Source organism: Setaria italica, chromosome IV (assembly GCF_000263155.2).
Source record: "Setaria italica strain Yugu1 chromosome IV, Setaria_italica_v2.0, whole genome shotgun sequence".
NCBI classification, from domain to species: domain Eukaryota; kingdom Viridiplantae; phylum Streptophyta; class Magnoliopsida; order Poales; family Poaceae; genus Setaria; species Setaria italica.
In genome coordinates this window covers 5,347,638-5,367,855 of record NC_028453.1, presented here as the reverse complement: position 1 = coordinate 5,367,855, position 20,218 = coordinate 5,347,638, and the positions used below count along the sequence as shown (strand labels likewise).

Here is a 20,218-nt window from a genome sequence, read left to right as displayed (position 1 = left end):
AATAGATTCGTCTCGCGAATTAGACTCCATCTGTGCAATTAGTTTTGTAATTAGATTATATTTAATACTTCTAATTAGTATCTAAACATCCGATGTGACATGTCCTAAAGTTTAGGACGCCGGATCTAAACGAGCCCTTAGTTATATTTGGGATGGCCACACACATTCCATATACCTACTTAGATCGTGTATTCTAGCCGTCACTATATAAACCAATGCGCTACAAGCCTGGTAGGCTGGTAGCCGTGAGCTTCGCCCCTTTTGCTTCAAATACCCGACATCCGACTCTTCGTAGATCGAGCTTATATTAGTCGTCCAACATGAGAGGTAGCGGCAGCATGATGTACAGGACGACGGTGGCCATATTCTTGTCATTGGCTATTTTGCTTTTCGCATCGCCTGCACATTGTAAGTGTCCGTAATATAACTTTTTTTGTGTCATCTAAGATGTTAGATGTGCGTAGATTCATTATGCATTGACAAACACAATATATTGCTACAGGTCGTCTCTATCAGCTACGCGAGGCCAGGAGCATGCTTACCAACACAAGCGCCAATACTACAATAACAGTCCACTCCAAGACAGATGGGAACTACTCCATCCGTTACAAGTCATTCCAATTTTTTTGAGAGTCAAACTATTTTATGTTTGATCAAAATTGTAGAAAGAATCACAAAGATTTATGGCACCGAATAGATATACTATGGAAATATATTTAATGAAGAAACTAATGGTACTTATTTGGTATCATGAATATTGGTACTTTATTGTATAAATTTGATCAAACTTAAGATGTTTTGATTCTCCAATAAAGTTGGAATAACTTATAATTTGGAACGGAGGGAATACTGTAAGACAGGCAAGAACAAGGCTTGCGACCTCGTATTTTGTACTAAGAAGAGTGGATGTAGGGGCAACCTAGGCGACATATTGGACGTCTGTTACTACTGTGAGCCCAATCCGATGAAGCGGTCGTGTTAGAGTGCATTTGGTTCAAGGGACGAAGTGGGACGGGACGGAACGATCCCACTTCGTCCCGCGTTTGGTTGAGAAACATGTGGGACGGGGACATCCCCTGAAGGGAATATACTCTCCAGATGCGGGACGTCCCTATCCCACCAAAAGTCGTGGACGGGGTCATCTCCGTGCATGCCATGACACGCTGTCCCACTCGAGGCCAACCGACGCAAAGGAGGAAGACAAGCTCCCACCGGTGGGCGGGCGCGGGAGTTACTCCGGTGGCACGGCCGGGACCCCAGGCAGGCGGGCCGGGAGCTGCTCCGGCGGTGCGGTCGGGACCCCAGGCCGACGGGCATGGGAGTTGCTTCGGCGAGTGGGCGCATATGGGGAGGAGAAAAGGGGGTGGGCGCGGATGGGGAGGAGAAAAGGGGGCGCGCGGCGTGGTGGAGCCCGAGGGGAGGGTGGGGTGGCAGGGCGGTGACCGGCTCTTGTGAGGCGGCGGGCCGGCCGGGTGGGGAGAGAAGGCGAGGGGGTGGAGGAAGCCCGACGGGGAGGAGGCGGGTGGGAGAGAGAAGGAGCGGGGAGAAGAAGATAATGAAAGAAAATAGAAGATAGAGGATGACGTGTGGGTCCTAAAATGATAGAGGGGGCCCACTAAACCCTGTTGCTAACGGTGTTACAAGTATCATCCATTCCACATTTCTTAACCATCAACCAAACAAAAAATAGGGATGGATCTACCCCACCTCAACCAAATAATAGACAGGATCGTCCCATCCCACAAAATTAGGTCAGAACCGTCCCGTCCCACTTTGCCTTGGAACCAAACACACGCTTATAGAACGAGAGGCGAGTGCAAGGCCCACTGCCCGTTCTGCAAAACCTAGGGGCAAATACACACCGTATTGATCGTCTGTTCCCGCCAAATAAATGATGATGCAGTACGCTTATAGAACGAGAGGCGAGTGCAAGGCCCACTGCCTGTTCTGCAAAACCTAGGGGCAAATACACTCTGTATTGATCGTCTGTTCCCGCCAAATAAATGATGATGCAGTCATGCAATAGTGAAATATATAGATTATTGCATAAATGAAGGGCTAGCTATTTGGTCTTCAAAGCATCTCGCCATCTCATATAATCAAAGAATTTATATGTCGTTGTATATTTTGCAATATAGATATAATCTTTTATCCCGGCCACAACTTTGGTACTCATGGAAGGCTCAATCAGTATTACTATCTGTATATGACGAGAAGAGGATATGTGGTGATGTAGCTTAGTGTATATTCTCTTGCTTTAGCCTACGGTAATGCTACGTCCGGAATCTAAAAAAATTAGATGCTCCGACATATTTTACAATAGTTAAGCATCGATGTTGCAACTATTGTTTATGCATGTTTCACAGTGAATGTTGCATGAAACATAGTGTTCATGTTGCGGGGGAATTTTATATCCTAGAGTCGAACAACGTAGTCATTTTTACACATTATTTTTCATGTTGCAAACAGTGATCGCTACCTTTAATGTTTCATCGAAGCGTCTAATAGAAAATTTCTCATCTGACGTCTGGACGCTATTAATCTAATAGCATGATGTAATATGTAATTTTGTTCGACGTGAGACGTATCTTTACGAATCTATGTATGGTAATGTTATTTTTGCTTAATATTAGCCATGGGGCTGCAATGAGGAAGTATGAATAGAACAACTGGAGTCACATATGCTAATACTTTGAACGTGCGTGCCAACAACAATAATGCAGGTAGGTCTCCACGCCAGTGACTATATATCGCATATGCGACATTTAATAATTTGTCGCCCACACGCATTTGATAGACACTGATGGATGGGGCCCACGGGCGACGAGGCTCCCCTGCTCGCCCTTCTTCCTCGCGTCCCCTTTCTTCATCCTTGCGTGCGCGCAGCTTGCCGCCCCGTCCCCCGTGCACGTCTGCGCTTGAGGTGCTGCGACTGCGAGGGTGCGTCGGCTATGCCTCTGCTCGCCCCGCGGCTGCGACTGCTAGACTGCCGCTTGCCCGCTTTGAGCGCCAGAGGGCGGCGGCAACCTCCGCGGATGCGACTGTACCGCGGTGCCTGGACCAACAAGGAGAGAGGATTACGTTCTTTAGAAATAGTATATACATGTTGTATCAGACGGTAAGAGAAGAAAATGAGTTATTAAATGTGAATGAAGTAAAAGAAAAAAGGAGTTTTCCTTCAAGAGATCGGTTTCCCATGGAGATTTAACTCGAAACTGAAAACACCTCCTTGCATGGCAACCCTGGCTGACAAAATGCCCATCCCTTGGGTGGCAAAATCCTTCACAGGTTTTTGCTGTTTCCAACATACAACCAGCAGTTCAGGAGGAAAAAAAAAAGAATGGCAACATCATCCCTAAACAAGAGATGAACATTCCCAAACCAATAGCTCAAACACCAAGGAAACAATCTGTCGAACAAAAAAAATGTTACAACAATATTACATTGAATCAAGGGAGAGGTATCATCCTGTTTGCACGCTTAATTACATCCTCAACCCAAAATTAGAGCTATCAACCACTATCAACGCAAAATCGGGCTAGGGAGCTCGTCAATGTGCCCTGACCTACCTAGATACATACACAGACACTTGGATTTGAGCACCAACTAACCCTAATTTTCCTGTGTAACATCTACATGCCAATTAGTCGCCCCTCTAAGCCGTCTCTCCCTTCTCTGCTGGTTGAGTTAGATGCCGATCGGCGTAGTGTAGAAGCCGCCTCAACCTCAGGACCATGTCACAGTGGAAGGGCAGAGCCGTACGCCTTTCTGTGTAGACCGGGCTAACAGTCAACCAAGAAAGGGAGTGAAGCTCGGCGGCAACGGTTTCCAGCACACTATGCATCTCCATCTCATAGTCTCTAGTCGATGTCTCCTGAGTGAAGTTCCTTGCCTGTTTGCTCATGTTGCTGCCACCAGCACCTCGGCTCATCTTTTCTTGAACCATGCCAATGCTGCCCCCATAGTGATCAATGATGCTAACCGAGAGAACAGAGGGCCGATCCTCCCTGGTAAGCTGTGCAGAGTCCCTTCTTACGGGCGGGACGGCTTTGGAGACGACATAGCCCATTGCCAAGGGAATTGCGGTCCCTTTGCTGTGCAGTAGATGGGCAAGGGGTGGAGATTCTGATGTCAGGCATGTCGGGAGCTGTAATGTTGCTGGAGAAAGGTATCTCATACTTGGAGAAGGAACTAGGAGATAAGAGTGTGATGCTGGCATTGACCCAATGGACTTCACTGGAGTGAAGCCTTCCAAGTAACTCAAAGGACCACTGCTACCTTGATTCCCTTCACCTGTAAAAGAGGTCATAATTTGGCAAAGCTTAAATAAATGTGATTCTCTCTTCTACTATTGATTTCCTTACAGAAAAAGGAGTTTGCTAATTAATTTATACTCATGTAGGTTAAAAATATTTTTAAGCAACTAATCTTATGTTGTTTTTGCACATGATATGGTCAATAAATATCTAGAAATTATTCAGTGTTGAAAGTAAATGCCTCAAAATATTTATACACAGGTGGTGCTTACCAGGAGCAAGCCTGGTCAAAAGATCCGCTTGACATGTGAGATGCAATGAATGATCTTGGGAAACTGCAACCAAACTGATGCTGCGAACTAAGTGCAGCGAACCCCTTGAATTGTCCATCCCAGTTTGTTCCACTAGGATCTGTTTTTTGTTGCCTGATTGTCCAAGTCCACCTTTCATGAAACTTGATTTTGAATGAGGACTGTACAAAGGATTTGGTGAGGAAGGCATGTTTCTATCTTGAATTAAGGTCATGTCTTGCTGCTGGAGTGCAGGACCATTCGAATTAGATGGAATACCCTCAGGTATGGATCGCCGTAACTGCACAGGCCACTTCTTGACTTCATTACCACCAAAAGAATATATTGCCTTTTGCCATTCTGCACACAAAATATATTAGACAATCACAAGTTATTTCCTAAAAATAAGGAAAATTGAGTTTACGATAAAAGCAGTTAGTACCTTGAATTTCAAGTTCAAGAAAACCTCCAATGCGAGTTATCATTACATCTCTTGGTCTCATGTTGCTAGCCTCAGGAGATGACGACATTATTTGACAACCCTGCTGCAGAATTTGAATGAAAAGACTTTGGAGAACTTTAGTGTCTTGGCGGCTACTAATACCACCAAAAGGAAATATTAGGCTATCCAATAACTCTCCTCTAGCATCTGTCCAGATGCATATTAACCATCGCCAGTCCTCAGTCCAACCATAACAGCAATGGAGACTTGCTGCTCTGTCACACTCAGATCCATCGAGTAGAGGGCTCGCACCACTATCAGAGGCATAAACCCCGCTGCCACTGGCGTCGGCTCCAGATTTTGACGATTCCATTGAAGCATTAGGATCGACAGATCCAGGGTCTGCTAGTATGAAAAGTGGCTCAAAGGCATACTTCCTATCATCTTGTGCACATAAATCCGGGATCTTACTTGGGTCCAGCAGTCCTGCACGAGCAGGCTGCCATGAGTTATCCCATGTTGCTGACCTCATGGGTGCATCAAAATCTGTTTCTCTCGAGAGAGTTGGTCCAGACATCCGAGGAACTAAACATTCTTTCCAAAGGGTAGGAGCAGGCGATGTAACATGCATCATTGTGGACTGAGATCTACCCAAATAAGTAGGTGACTGAAACATGTCGTTTGTGGAAACAGCTCGTGGGATTCGCCGCGCCTTGTTGTACACTGTAAATGCTATATCCTTCAAAACAGCAAGCTCATTGCTTGGCTTATCAATTCTCAGTACAGTTTCAATCGTAACAATCTGCAATACGAGCTTAGGTATACTGAACCCAGATAGCATTACAACATTTGATGCTGATGCTTCATCTGCACAAGCACTGCTGTTTTGTGCTTTGGCAACCTGGAAATACAGTGATTTCCTTTCCCTCTCTGGGGATGAAATAACGTATCCAAGAGAAACAGAACATTCTACTAGTGTCTGTAGAATTGCACCAGGATCTGGAAACGGGCAGACTACATAAATTACCTGCATGGATAAAGGATCGCTGGTGTCAAAAGTAAGTTGAATAAATTACCATGTAAGAATAGCCTTGCATCCATTATGAGAGCTCTAGACCCGAATGTATAGACGTATAGGTGTATGCAAATATACACAAAACCCCTTACAAAACTGAGAATCAGGAAATACAAGACATGAATATATGATCTAACAAGATTATCATATTGACTGCAATGCCAGCATCTTGTTTGGATGGTCTGAGACGGAAAATTGGAAAGTGATCCCGTCCATCCAAGTGGAAATCAAATTAAGTTCCACATGGATAATTTGGGTTCCTGGGTAATCCCAGACCTTCCAAACAAGAGCAAAGTCATCTTTTTAGTTCACAACACTCCCTAAAACATGTAATATCAAATCAAACTATGAGGCAAGAACTGAATATCATCATACATGCAACATGGTGTTAAAAAGTTGCAATCATGTATAAAACAAAAACTTGCAAAAATGTAGTATGTTGAAAGCCAATAAAGTGTTGAATCATTCAGGAAAAACATGATAATTAGGTTCAAATATACATTGCCCTTCAACTATCATGAGTTGTGGGTCTGCTTTGCTACGAAAAATATAGCAGTGTTGTACCAGCAAGCATGAACTACATGTACAGCAAATGGTCTGCAATTAGACAAGGGTAGATGAGAAAAACAAATATGAGTTGGGAAAGGCAGTTCAAAAGAAGAGGTTAATTTCTTTCTTGTTTGATCCAATTTATTACAAAGACAACTCCCATATGATTTTAGATTACTAAACCCTCCTAGCACTGAAGCCGCGCCTTAACTTGGACCCTCTTGATTTTCCTAACTTCAATTGAACTTAATTAGACTCTTCTTTTCTAGTTAGCTGGAATCCTCATTCTTAATCTAACTTCCCTAACCAACTTTACTCCATCTGTGCCAACTACCAAAGACTGCACAGCATATTTATCTACAAAACTAGAGATTCTATTGTGTTAAGTGTACTGTAATGATGGGAATTATTAACAATAGATGCATAATACCTATTGTATACTGCCTAATTTCTAGGGAGTGAATATCTGAACACTAGCACTTATCCATTAGACCATGACAGGAGCCCTGGTCATGGTACATCACGAAAGTAGAAAAGTTTGTTAGCACAGATGAAACTAACAAAAACCTATAAAGTCAATTTTAGGAACATAGTGTACCACAACAAAAACATATGAAAATCTTTATATATATAATAGTACAGATGAAAATCATTAATGCATCAAGAAGAAGATTGATATTACCAAACAAAGACAACTGAAACTTGTTATATCTAATCAAAGGAAGACCTAAACCTAATATAGCTACTTCTCTTTTCCTTTTGGCAAATTCCTATGCAATGACACTAAATTATTCATTTCGCTTGGGGTGCGGATTCTCCAAATTGTTCTTGTTTGAAAAAGGCAAATGGCAAAGGCAGCGCAGAGTTGCAAAACATTAAACAATCAGTGTAGATGGAACAAAGAGAAACACGAACATAAGAAATATGAATCAAATCAATGGGAAAGGGACAAAATGAAAAAAAGGCCTTACAGTGCAAGGTCCACTACTGCTCTCTTTTTGATTTGTAGAGATGCTTGAAGTGAGCTTTATATCCCTAAGTATCCTCGACACAGATGTTAGAAAGCTTTTCACACTCCAATGTTTTGAAAAAGCTTGAAGATAGTCAGATATCGAACTGATGGGACTTAAGTGACTGCTGCCAACCTTCTTCACCTGATCAGGACACTCAACTAGAACAAGTCCTGAAGGCAAATATTTTCCAGGAGACAGTTCCATTTGTCCTCCACTGTTTTGTGGTGAATGAGTTCCCAGTTTGCAAACTTCATAAACTACAAGAACACAAAATTAATATAAGCCGCTATTAAAAGCAAATGCATAATGATGAACTAGAATGAAGGCTTGGAGATTAAGAAATCGCTTAAATATGAAAATATTCTGGAGTGACAAAAGTATTTCTTGCCTACATCAATTGTGTTGTCAAAGATGAGGAATGAAGGTTTCGTGGTCATGATGGCATCTGGTTTTGATGCTAACGATAATCTTAGGTGCACACAAATGAATCACCTAAGATAATCTTTGAGTTATAAGTACCAACTATTTCCATGTATGCACTTTTATGTATAATGCTCAAATTTTTACATTTAGGGTGCCTATATTCTCAAGTAACAGCTACTTAGGAATGGATTCAACAGGAGTAGCTTCTATCAACAACATATGCTTGAACCATAACTTATGAAAATCAGAAGCAAGGAGATAAATGACACTCACCTGTTCCAAGCTGCAAGAAAAAATCAGTGGCCGCTGAAGTAAGCATATCAATATCGGGGCAAAGTGCATAATAAGTAACCTGTAAGAGAGAACAAATGAGAAATTTATGAGCCACAAAAACGATGAGACAAATATAACAATCTCAAGTTACTAACTGTAATTGGGGAAATATAATGTTGCCATGTGCCACTTGCTCTATGGTATCTTTGCTGTTAAAAGAATCTTCACCAATCTGGCTATGCTATGGCTCAAAAAAAATAGTGTAAAAATTATGATTTTTCAAGTAGCTAGGCCCTATTTGCAGAAACTTCTGTTTCCCCAAAAGCAGCATGAGAGGAGTAGAGGGAGGGAAGGGGGTGGCAAAACACCACCAAACTAATCTTACAGGCTTGGGTGAGGCATAAGGTTCAAAAGGAGCTTTCTCCCAAGTCTTAAGGCTATTCACCGAGACTTTCAACCAATCATCCTGGTAACTGCAGTTTCAATGCTTGCATCAGTAACTCATGCAGTATCTAGGAGAAAACAATTCATGGAAGAAAAGGTACACTACCCAACAAGCATAGAAGGTGAAGGGAGGACGGCGATGGTTGGTCTGACACGGTGATATCCCTTTTGATGCTCCAGCTCTGAAGTGCCTGCATTGACACTCAATATCCTATGAAATAATGGTCTCTCCCCCTTTGGCGATATTATTTTTGCAATACAATTATCAAGTTCAGAGAACAAGTCACAGCAGGCATACCTCGGTTACTACTGGTCGGCTGAGGTGGGCTCATTGAATCTCCACCAATGGACAAAGTGTTTGATGGCTCCCGGATATCACCGGTGGAGTACTGAAAAGAGTATGCATCTCCCGTAGCTGCAGACTCAGGTGGATTGCTTCGGCCCCTGCACCAATCAATCACAGATAATGGGCCATCCATGTTTGCAAAGGCAGTTTTGAGAGCTGTCCTTATATCTGACTGCAACAAGCTAAACATGGATGACTCTGAAACCTGTACCATAAAGAGATTGAACATGAATATTGGAACGTGGGGAAAAAAGTACTGCACAACTATAAGAGATTGAAAAAAAAAAGGTGAGCACAAGAGTTTACCTCAGCATAAAGTGGATCAACTAAATCAACACCAGCACAATCCTTCGAATGGCATGTTCCTAATAGACCACCACAGCCAGCATGAACCATCGAAGGATCACAAGAAAACCCACGTCTCTTTTGCTCATCCAGAGAAAGCCAGAAAAAGGAACCATCCCCATCATCCATATCAAGTGAAATATCAACAAATGAAGTAGATTGTTGAACAAGCAGCGCCATGGCAAAGAGAAGATCCACAACAGGCTGCCTTTGCATAGACTGACTTGGGCTTGCACCAGTTAATGTTTTAGCAGACAAAGACTCAAGAGAGTTTGCCCCTTTAGGAGTAACAACCGGCCTCCAAACTCCCACACTTTCCATTAAGGATCTGTCATGTGTTTCATGCTCAACATCACTAGATAGCCTTATGGGCATAACTTCTTTTTTTCTTATGTCATACTTGGGGGTGAGATCTGATTTATTGCTGACATCTGTCTGCATAAAACTGGACATGGCGCCATTAAAATCAGCAGACGCTTTGCGTCTCAAAGACAACAGGGTATGCCTAATTCTGCACATGGCAGCCTGGAATGTGATGCATTCAATTTCAGTTGCAAGAGCAGTCTTCATAGATAGCAAAAAATACCCAGCATTAAACATGCTATCACTCTTCTTTTGTGAAACAAGAGAAGAACTAAATGAAGTCACACCAGAAATAGGTGGTGATGTTCCTCCCTTAGTTGGCTGTATGTCGGTACTGTTTAAGCTCTTGTCACTCTCTTTCTTCCCACCTTGGACAAGTGTGTATAAGTTTGATGAATCAACATCACGTAAAGGATTACCAGATTTAGAAGGCTTCTCAGGCTTATCTCCTGCAGACTCGATTTGAGAACTTTGTGTAACATCATATGAATAAACTCTTGAGCTAAAACTAGAACTGCCTGGTTTCTTTGATCTGGGCAAGTACGGATTTGTGAACAATGATGCTGGCACCTCAGCAACAGAAACTTCAACAGCTGCATATTCTGGAGCGAATGTGAGCATTGCTTCAGCTTTGGTAAGATAGTCAAATCTTCCAGACGATAAAACTAAAGACTGGGATTGTGCAGGAGTTGCAACATCTTTCTGAGGTTCTTGAACTTTAGAAACGGCATCCTGAGCAGGGGCCATAATTTGTTGGTCAAATGCATCCAAAGATGTGAAACCAACAGGAGAAAGTCTTTGTTCAGGGATATCCATTGCTGTGGACGGACTATCTGTGAATGTGACATCTCCACAGTCGGAAGCAGGAATTACGAGAGCGTGTGATTCAGCAGTACCTGGAGGCTATATGAAATTGAACTTTAGTTTTTGAAGCGGAAAATTGAACTTTAGTTACATGAATCAAAGCTTTTTTGCAGGTCAGAAAGATGATAATCTAACCAGTCATAATTGTCATCATAGGGCAGTGACGCGGTGTATTTACCCATCATCACAGGTAGCATGCTAAATCCTTATAAAAAAACTTATATGACATGCATCAAATGGTTCAGCTCCAACAAGCAGATATTTTCAATAGTCATTTCATGACAACCAGCCGAAGTATGAAGCTAAAAGGGGATGAGACTGCTCTTCTTCCACAGGCTTTTGGTGACATGACAACTAAGGGCCTGTTTGCTTTGTGCCTGCCAGAGCTGCCTGGCGCAGGCAGCACTCTCAGGTGTCCGATTTTGGACATCTGCGGCTGGCAGCGCTGCCTGGCGCGGGAGCTGCCTGGGAGGGCTCAAACCAAATAAGCCATAAATGCTTCAGCTTCAACACATCTAAGTTATGATGAGCTCTAACAGAGGCCATTGATTATAACCCGCACAACTATAAAAGCAGTAGTGAAGTTATCTGTTACAATCTAGACAAGAAAGCAATAGTAAACTCCCTTTATAAAATTTGTGAACCAATATGGCAGCATAAAATGCAAATCCAGGAGCCAATGCAGTTTATTGCAGTTAGCAGATTGCGATTAATAACATATTTACCAGAATTAAAATGGACTCGATAACATACTACAAGAAGAATATATAATGCCTACCTCACCAAAATCTAACTCCTCTTCTTGAAAGAAGTCACTAAAATCTCCAAATTCTGAGAGCAGTATATTGATGTCCATCACAACACCCTCATCATCCCAGCCCCAAGGGCGTCCGACTTGACCATTTGCACCTTGTACGTTTTCACTAACATCTTTGCCAGCATGAGAAGAAACTTCGGTTATTTCAGAGCGGGGCCGCTTAGATACCTGGTTACACAAAGCATCATGATTACACTCATATTCTTATATTCATGTACACAGTAACACAATACTATAATCATGTAATATTTGCTTACAAGACCGGTATCAAGAAAAGGTCAAGATATCAACAGTGTCAATAAAGCAACATGCAAAATGAAGATTTATTCACACAAATAGAACTCTGTGCAGAGCTAGCTCCATTTAGACAAGAACTAAGAGACATTCTGATTGTTTTAGTATCGATGGAACAAATAAATGGGGAAGTCCGTGTTTTATCTAAATAGAGGTCCAGACAGATCTATATTTGCACACAAATTATAGTGAAACAAAACATTTATATACAGGATTCTGGCCTAGTTCAGTCGGGAAGTGGGTGTACACTATCATCATCCAAATTCAAGTCCTATTCAGCTTGAATTTTGGTACCTATCTTCTAAATAGAAATTGGCCAAGCTGCTCCTAGATGGTTCTCGTTCTTTATTAGAGAGAAAAATGTAAAATTCAAAGTGATAAGTAAAACTGAGTTCTGCCATGTAATAAAATACGAAATATGCAAAAGGACTCAATTTATCTATTACTATCCAGTTTTGGGCTTCATTTTTAACTGCCACTAATATTTAGATCATCTATTACTCAAAGGATAATGCATTCTGAAAACCAAACTATGAATATATTAAGTAGGTCACATCATTTTCACATTCTTGTGTACAGTTAAAGATTACTTCAGAAAATAATCTCGCAATGGCATAAATAGTTCTCCAGAAATAAAAAGAAGAATATGATTACTCATACTAACTATTTATTTAATTAAAGCATTATGCATTTACAAGAAGCGGAAAAACTATTAACATGTTAAGCCAGTTTATCCTTTCTTTTGCATTTGTGATTCATTCAAGATGGTTAACAAAAAATTACAAGACAACATTCGCTTGGATAGTCTTCTGTAGACAAGTATGTAGCTACACAATCTCAAGTCTCAACACTATAACTTGTCGCAAAAGAAAGGAAAAAGAAAAGAAAACGAACACCAGATCGCTAGCAAAATACAGGAAAAAGGTCGACTCAATATACTAAAATATGTAAGTGGCGAAGGAATTGAATACAGTACCGTCTTGCTGCCAGCATTCTCATTGTTGGAAGGCGTATCGGACTGACGGCGTACCATAGAGTCAGCATCAGCTAAAAGATCGCCTTCAGTAGCAACTGCATGCTCACTTCCATCAGAAGTGCTACTCACACTACTAACACTACTAGCCATGTTGTTGCACTTGTTCTTTTTTCTTCTTAGTCTCAGAAAATTAGAATTCACTCCAAGTCCACGAGAAGATCCCAGGAATGAGCTGTTAACAGAGCACACCAATTAAAAGTAGGAGAAATCATGGACAGAACATATTAAAAGAAACAAAGGAGACATCATATAGAACAGCTTACTACTATTTTCTGGGTATGATCAGTGGACAAAATCAATTTAAATGATACAATTCTATTCTTCTTTGCAAAAACTTAATAGTATATGAATCATGTTCTATCAGCAAAAAGTATATACAGCTGTAAAGAGATCTCAGATGTATTTGGTAACTGGTGATCCTTGCACAAAGGATTTACTCTAGATATAATAACAAGTTCACACCCAGCCTGTGCAAAACGTGCTACAAACATTGTGTGTACATTGCAAATTTCCATCTTAGTATTGAGTTTTCACCAAAGAATAAACTAAATGCTGATGATTCCAGGATCTGGGGCGAATACAGACCAAGATAGGTCATGTTCTAGCTGCCAGCTCAACTTACAGGAAAAAACAGAAAAGTATGGGTTGATCCTAATACTTGTTCAGTCAATTATCCCTAGTTTAGATTCTTTTCAAATCAGCAGCACAATGCAGAAGATAGTTAGAAAGAGAGGGTAAAGGTTAACAAAGGGTCATCGGTAGCTTCTCCAAACAAATAGAACAATATGACAAAACAGAAGTCTTGCACAAGATCAAAATGCAAGTATTTTGATTTGGCTCCAGAAGAAAATCAGCTGTGCTTAACACTTTCAAACAGTAGTTTTAGAAAGAAAAACTAATCCAGCCAAACAAAAAGTTGTTTAAAGAGGATACGGGATGCGTACAGCCAATGACTAGGGTGCAACAAGTGCAATAAATTTTCTTTGTAAGCGCTTGATTTTCATAGAGCTCCTCAACTTATAGACCACAACATGACTGGACAAGCATGCTCACAACCAATAATCAATTCTCACTTTAGTATCAAAGTAACCCAAAGAGACAAATATTTAAGACTGACCTGTTCTGAAAGTAAGAAGATGGAGTAAAATTCCAGAATGGCCATGCCTCCCATAATGAACCTCCCAGAGAGCCCTGTAAACACATTCTGCAAAGAACAGAATATAAGTCATGTCTTCTACAATTATAGCAGGAAAAACAGAGAAGAAAATCAGAGTAAGCATAGTACCTTTTGCTAGAAAAACGAACAAATGCTTGATGGACCATAGGTACCAAAACAGCCTCAGGTGGGTAAATAAATGTCCTCTCAAGAACTGGAAGGCTATCAGGTGATTCTACCTTTCGCTGTCCGTCAGCACCCAGCTGAGAGTCCTTCACTGAATCCATTTCCTTTTTTATTTGAATCTGTTCTGATTCAGAAACTCTGTCAGCTGAAGCAGCAGGGAAGCCAAGTGCAACTTCAACGTAGTAACTTTGGCCTCTCAGCTGACATACAGTAGGTTGAGTAAAACCTGGCAAATTAGGTGCCGAGGACTTGCTGAAATTGTTAAAGAAAACTTAACGTGAGACAACAGGATCAAAATGAACTATCCGTTTACATGGACATCTTCAAAGAATAATCATAAGGAAATACCCTTCATAGGAACATCTAACATAACTTATACAAGTGCTTGCTTGTAGATAAACTGCACCATCGAAAAGGTGCGCAAACAAGTCTCACTTATCAGTAGGGGTTTAAAGATTTTCCTTTTCATGAGAATATTCGCAAATGTAGAATGCAGAATGCAGCTTAATGTAATAATAAATTTGATTTCTTTTGAAATACCTTGGATATACTTGTCTGACAAGATCACTTGGACAACAGCCGACAAGCCTACCAAGCATTCCACTAGGAGCAACAACAACTGCAACATTCAAAATAAGTCATGAAATAAAAACAAGGCACAACTTATATAAATGATGAAAATAACTGAGAAAGTGAAATTACACATCAATTAAATTTTCAAAGCTCTTGATAAGTTGAGCAGGCAGAAAATTTAGTAAAACCATCTCAACTCTTGAGAATTATTTTAGAATCAAACGGCTTACTTCAACACACAACTCTAAAGATCAAACCACTATATGACTGTCATACTAGTCCTGCTTAGAGAAACAATATTTCCAGTGACAAATTCTTCCATCATAGTATGAACAAAAAAGGAACATATCCTTGTGAGTCAAGCGATGGGGACATTAGATAGCTATATCTCCATTCCTTTTTGTTTGTTGTTTAGCTTGCCAAAAGTGTTCTTTTTGGTTTGCTGTTATAGGATTTAAAGAAGAGGCGTACCTACATACCCTTACCCTATTAAGCGTTTGCTACATTTTTCAATACAATTCCTTTGTCCATTGGTCACGATAGGTGGTTGAAGAGGATCCTTAATTTAACATCAAACATAGTATGAGAGAGTACATCTAAGCTGTAAGCTTCTTCGTTACCACCTGTCACTGTTTTTTAAGTGTAAAGGAAACAAATTTTGTGAATCCAATAGGGGTTTGAGCAATACTGTTTCAGAGGAATCCAATGTTCCATATCGTAAGGAAAACTCAGTTTTTGCTTTTTCTTCTTAATAATCCTCAAACATATAAATAGAACCTAAACAACTTTTGTCTAACAAAAAAAGGAATAGTCTTTCAAAGCACTGCAATGGTACCAAAGAAGCAAGAGGCATAAAATGTAATTAAGGGAATGGAACAGTACCTGGAAGACCTTCACCAACAGAGCGAGGAGAATGCGTGAGAACTTTCTCTATGTCATCACTACAAAGGTTCCGCATGTACCTTGTAGAATATATTTTTTGATGTAAGGCTATCAGTACGTATATAAAAAGAAGATCAGAAATATAATAGAAAATCATGGGCATTGAGTACTAACCTAGCAGATATGAGAACGTGCACAAATATTGCTTCCTCGGTGGCAGCAAAGACAAACTCCACTGTAGGCTGTGCTCGCCTAAAACAATCAGAATGAGAATAAAGGAATCAAGAAAAGGTAAGAGTCCTTGAATGCTACCAGCTGCACAAACATGCATTATCTCTCCAGTACATTCTATAATAAAGTTAGCAAAATGGCACAAATTAATTGGCAAAACCTATAGTGAAAGATAAAACAGCAGACTATAAAAGTTAAGTTGCAATACAGTTTGTTGATCCAATAAGGACTGTTGAAACAAAGTACTGTATCAGTAGACAAGCAGAAGCGTATTTAAATAAAAGAGTAACAAACTTCATTATTCTTATTAATATGCAATACTTCAATAAAAGACTTTGCTGGCATGATAAAAGGTGCCAGCATATCTCCCTAACCCCAACAAATCATGCATGGATCTCTAATTGACAGCTTATCATCCAGTCATCAGTGAGCCAAAAAGAAATAAGCAAATAAAAGTATAGGAGCCTTAGCCAACAAACCTAAAGCTGTTTTGATTTCTTGTAGGGGGGTTGTATTTTGTAAAAACATCACCAAACCTTGCATACGAAAGCCCTCTTAGTGATCTGCACTCAAAAAAAGATTCAATGGGAATATCATAACCCAAAGCAAAGATAAACTGTAATTTCTTGCTGCGACAATAAAATTAAATACAGAATACCTTTCTAAAGAATTTCTTAAGGCCTGAGACAGTGCAGCTGCTACCTCTTCTGAGTTGCCTGGGGCTACCCATAAACCATTTGAAGCAACTACAGAACAAAATATGAAACAGGAAGATGCAAATTCATAAGCATTGAAACATTGGACTATGACACCACAATAAAAAGAACGAAAGCCAGAATCAACCTCTTAATTTGTTTACAGCAGTTTGGGCCATTTCAGATACCGATGAGTGGCGGCCAGGAAGAAACAACCAGAGCTTGATCTTCTCATCTGTAAGTATAACAAAGTCGTGTGGTGTAAACCATCCTAGCCCAAACTTAAGGGGAAAGGGAAAACAAAAATATATGTATATACATATTTAACAGGCACCGCGTATAAATATTACCAGGGTTATGCTCTCCTTGAGATGGATCCCATGGACCAACAAAGGAATTTGTCCAGGTACTTAGGAAACCTTCACTTTGTAAGTGAAGATATGCCGACAGCACAACGTTATTAAGAGCATCTTTCTGCTCAGCCTTTGAACTGAAAGGGGAACATGTGATCCACAAAAGGAGCAAATGATTCCAAACATAAATAACAAGTGTCCAAAGACAATCAAGATACAACACAAAAGGCCATAAGAGGGGTATATACAACACCTTCTCTCTTTAGTTGTACTTGCATCTGGTTCAATAGGAAGAAACTGAAACCATGAAACTGTTTGGAGGTCCACCTGTTAGGCCAAAACATAAAAATAAGAATAAAGCATAAGCATGTCAGTCACGGTATGAAAGCATGGATGGGTTTTTTTTTGTACAAATGACCCAATGAAAAAAGAAACTATTTAGTTGCAACTTTTGGGGTTGACAATGTAAATTTGTTGGTCTGAGTTGTAGAATACTCTTATGTCATAAATTCAAGGCATCTTCTTACTTTTCAAGGTCTCGAGATGTAGTTATTACTTTTTTTTACAGAAAGCATATTTGTATAACTTGAAGGAATTATCGGATCATGCAAGTATTTGAAATGGTGAATGTACTCATATAATTCTCATATATCAAAACTAGATATGAAGAATATGTTGCTCAAAAAATTTTAAAAGAGAAAAGACTAAGCAGAGATGGCTAAGTGACAGGAATTTCTAACCAGATTAAATGAATCTGTTAGCAAGAACTTACAGTAACAAACACTGGGAAGTAAGCATTTTCACAGCATGATGAAACAGGGAACATGTTAACAAGTTTTGGTGTTGTGTAGAAGGAGAAACAACGGATATCGAACAGAACATAAAGGGAGAAAAAACAGGAGCGTTGGATCTGGCTTACTATTTTGAAAATGTTGGTCCACATATTCAGTGTACACACGACAAAGCTGCTGCTTTATAAAATCACAACAGGTCCTGCCTTGGAAGCACAGGGTGAACACGAAGCATGTCCTGCCGCCCGTGCCTGTGAAATAAAAGGTTAAGTCATAGTTTCCGCAGAACAAAAAAAAGGAACTACATGGAAGAAGATCGTTCAAATTCGATGTGCAGACAGTGGGAGCATGCCACTCTAAACTGTTCACTCCAGATCAAACAAACTGAGACGAGTTATAATTGAGAGTGCATCGTCACTTGATACGCAGCAGATGCGCAAATAAGTGCATCGTCACTCCAAAACATTCAGCATCACTGAAAAGAACCCTACTTCAAAGCCCCCAGCTGCCACAGCAGCTGCTGCCCAATTTCGGGACTCCCTACGCTCACATTCCCCGCACACAATAACCAAAAAAAGGTTTGAAGACTAAACTTAAACTGCCCCCGCGCCTTGGGTAGATAAATTGGTGTGGCGCTGAAGAAGACCCAATTGGAGTTACTGGACCATGGGCGTACGGACGGATCAAATTGGAAAGGCGGAGTGCCGAGCAGCAAACGAAATCCACAAGGGGAGGGCACGCCCAACAAAACTAAATCCTACAGCAATCCGTCCAAGCGAGCGAGCGAGCTAGGGTTACTCACCAGCAGACGAGGGAACCGATCCGAGTCCGGGCGGATCTCCGCCCTCGGTCAGTCCAGCAGCCGTAGAGAGCGCGGGGGGAGGAGGAAGCCGAGGTGAGGATCCGGCGGCGGTGGAAGGAGCCCCGCTGCCGGCGTGAAGTCGCCGACGACGACGACTGAGCGACGGACTGAGAGCACGGGAGGCGGAAACCCTCGAGGTCCCTCTCAGTGCTGCAGCTTTCCAGATTTGCCCCTGGAGGAGGCTCGGTCGGCTCGGGCTCGGGCTCGGGCTCGACTCAAAAAAAGGCTCGAGATACACTCGGCTGGGCTCGTCAGCAGACGACAGCGTTGGTGTCGGGTGGCTGTGCTGCCGGAAATGCTAGCTTTCTTACGTCCGAAAAATGGTGTAACAATTAAGCATCAATATTGCACTTATTATTTCTAAATATTTCATAATAAATATTGCATGAAACATAATATTTATATTGTGGCAGGATTTTCTATCCCACAGTCGGACGACGTAGTCATTTTTACACATTATTTTTTCATGTTGCAAACAGTAACAACTAATGTTGCGCTAGGTAATTTTTAATGTTTCGTCGGAGCGTCCAATGAACAAATTCTCATCGGACGTCCGGACGCCAGCAACACCTTTTTCAGAAAGGCAAATCATCTCTTGGTGTACATCAGCAGCGCTTGAATTTCTTTTTACCATCCTTCTCTCTTGCCGAGCAGTTTGAACTCACCTAGCCAGAGCTTGCGAGCCTGGAGCTTGGCTTGACTTTCTTTAGTCGAGTCAGATCTCGAATCGAGCCTGCTACTAGTGTTTTTTAACAGAAATGAGAGCTTTTATCGATTCTTGATTTTCTTGTGTAACAGGAAATTGCTTAGTTTCAAAAGTTCTAAGTTAAAATCTAGTCAGCTTACAAGTATGGTGTACATGCATGGTTTATAGGGACAAGTGTACATCAATATGTTTGTAAGCGTTTGTGCTTCATAATATTTAATTTTGTTAGTTCTAAATTAACACTCTTGTCTTTTAACCTACCAACCAAAGTATGTAACTCCTTTTAATGAAAAGCATGCTAAGGCACTGTTGTGAAAAAAACACAAAATACTCCCTCCGTCCCAAATTGTAGGTCGTTTTAGCTTTTCTAGTGCATAGTTTCTACTATGCACCTAAATATAATGTATGTCTAGATGCATATAAATATGGTTGAACCTACTAGCTAAAATGACCTACAATTTGAAATGGAGAACAAGCATGCAGAGCGACCTAAAATGGCTAACTTAGGGGCGGAGCTGGGCTTTGTCATCAGGGCTAGCTGACCCGATGGATTTCTTCAAACCCAATGAGAACATTGTTTAGCATTGTTCTTTAAAGGAAAAGATCCCAGCGTGCCATAGGGATGATCCCGACGCCATTTTCGTCTTGCTTTGCCCCTAGGCTAACTGTTCATTCAATTTCTTTGATAAAGTGAAGTGCCAACCAGATCTTAAGTGAAGAGGCTTAGTTTATTACGTGTCGAAACCTCTTGTCAAACTTAACCGTAGTAATAGTAATAGTTTGTTGGTCCGATTTCTAGTGAGCGATTTTGATTCACTTCGCTAAAATCCTGAGCACTGAAATTCTAAGTGGTACTCAGTTAGTGTAGGTAGCTATAACATCGGGATAAATCCGTAATTGCTATACTAACCTTGTAAGTTTTTAATTAAAGTTTAAAAATCATTAGTGCCTAG

The 20,218-nt window shown here is 40.8% G+C and overlaps 1 protein-coding gene across 1 annotated transcript; it reads right to left on the bottom strand.

The window, feature by feature from the left end:
* Window positions 1-3,410: 3,410 nt before the first annotated feature.
* LOC101772542 (mediator of RNA polymerase II transcription subunit 13) lies at window positions 3,411-18,705 on the bottom strand. Its single transcript, XM_004964755.4, has 23 exons — window positions 18,500-18,705; window positions 17,826-17,948; window positions 17,160-17,233; window positions 16,904-17,043; window positions 16,702-16,788; window positions 16,517-16,604; window positions 16,338-16,421; window positions 15,802-15,879; window positions 15,628-15,707; window positions 14,713-14,791; window positions 14,116-14,424; window positions 13,948-14,034; window positions 12,771-13,002; window positions 11,462-11,668; window positions 9,418-10,722; window positions 9,064-9,316; window positions 8,872-8,956; window positions 8,707-8,794; window positions 8,322-8,400; window positions 7,584-7,882; window positions 4,989-6,015; window positions 4,529-4,906; window positions 3,411-4,293 (listed from the first exon to the last, which is right to left on the bottom strand). Exons 2-23 carry the CDS (start codon window positions 17,847-17,849, stop codon window positions 3,656-3,658), a joined length of 5,721 nt encoding a protein of 1,906 aa, XP_004964812.1. The 5' UTR covers window positions 17,850-17,948; window positions 18,500-18,705; the 3' UTR covers window positions 3,411-3,655.
* Window positions 18,706-20,218: the final 1,513 nt, after the last annotated feature.

Excerpts from the sequence above, each read along its gene's own strand:
- LOC101772542 (XM_004964755.4), bottom strand. The coding sequence starts at position 17,849 with ATGTGGACCAACATTTTCAAAATA. Across the intron at positions 14,792-15,627 it reads TGTTGGTGAAGGTCTTCCAG|TTGTTGTTGCTCCTAGTGGA; the intron begins GTACTGTTCCAT and ends TGAATGTTGCAG. Across the intron at positions 13,003-13,947 it reads TCTTCTTACTTTCAGAACAG|CTCATTCCTGGGATCTTCTC; the intron begins GTCAGTCTTAAA and ends CTCTGTTAACAG.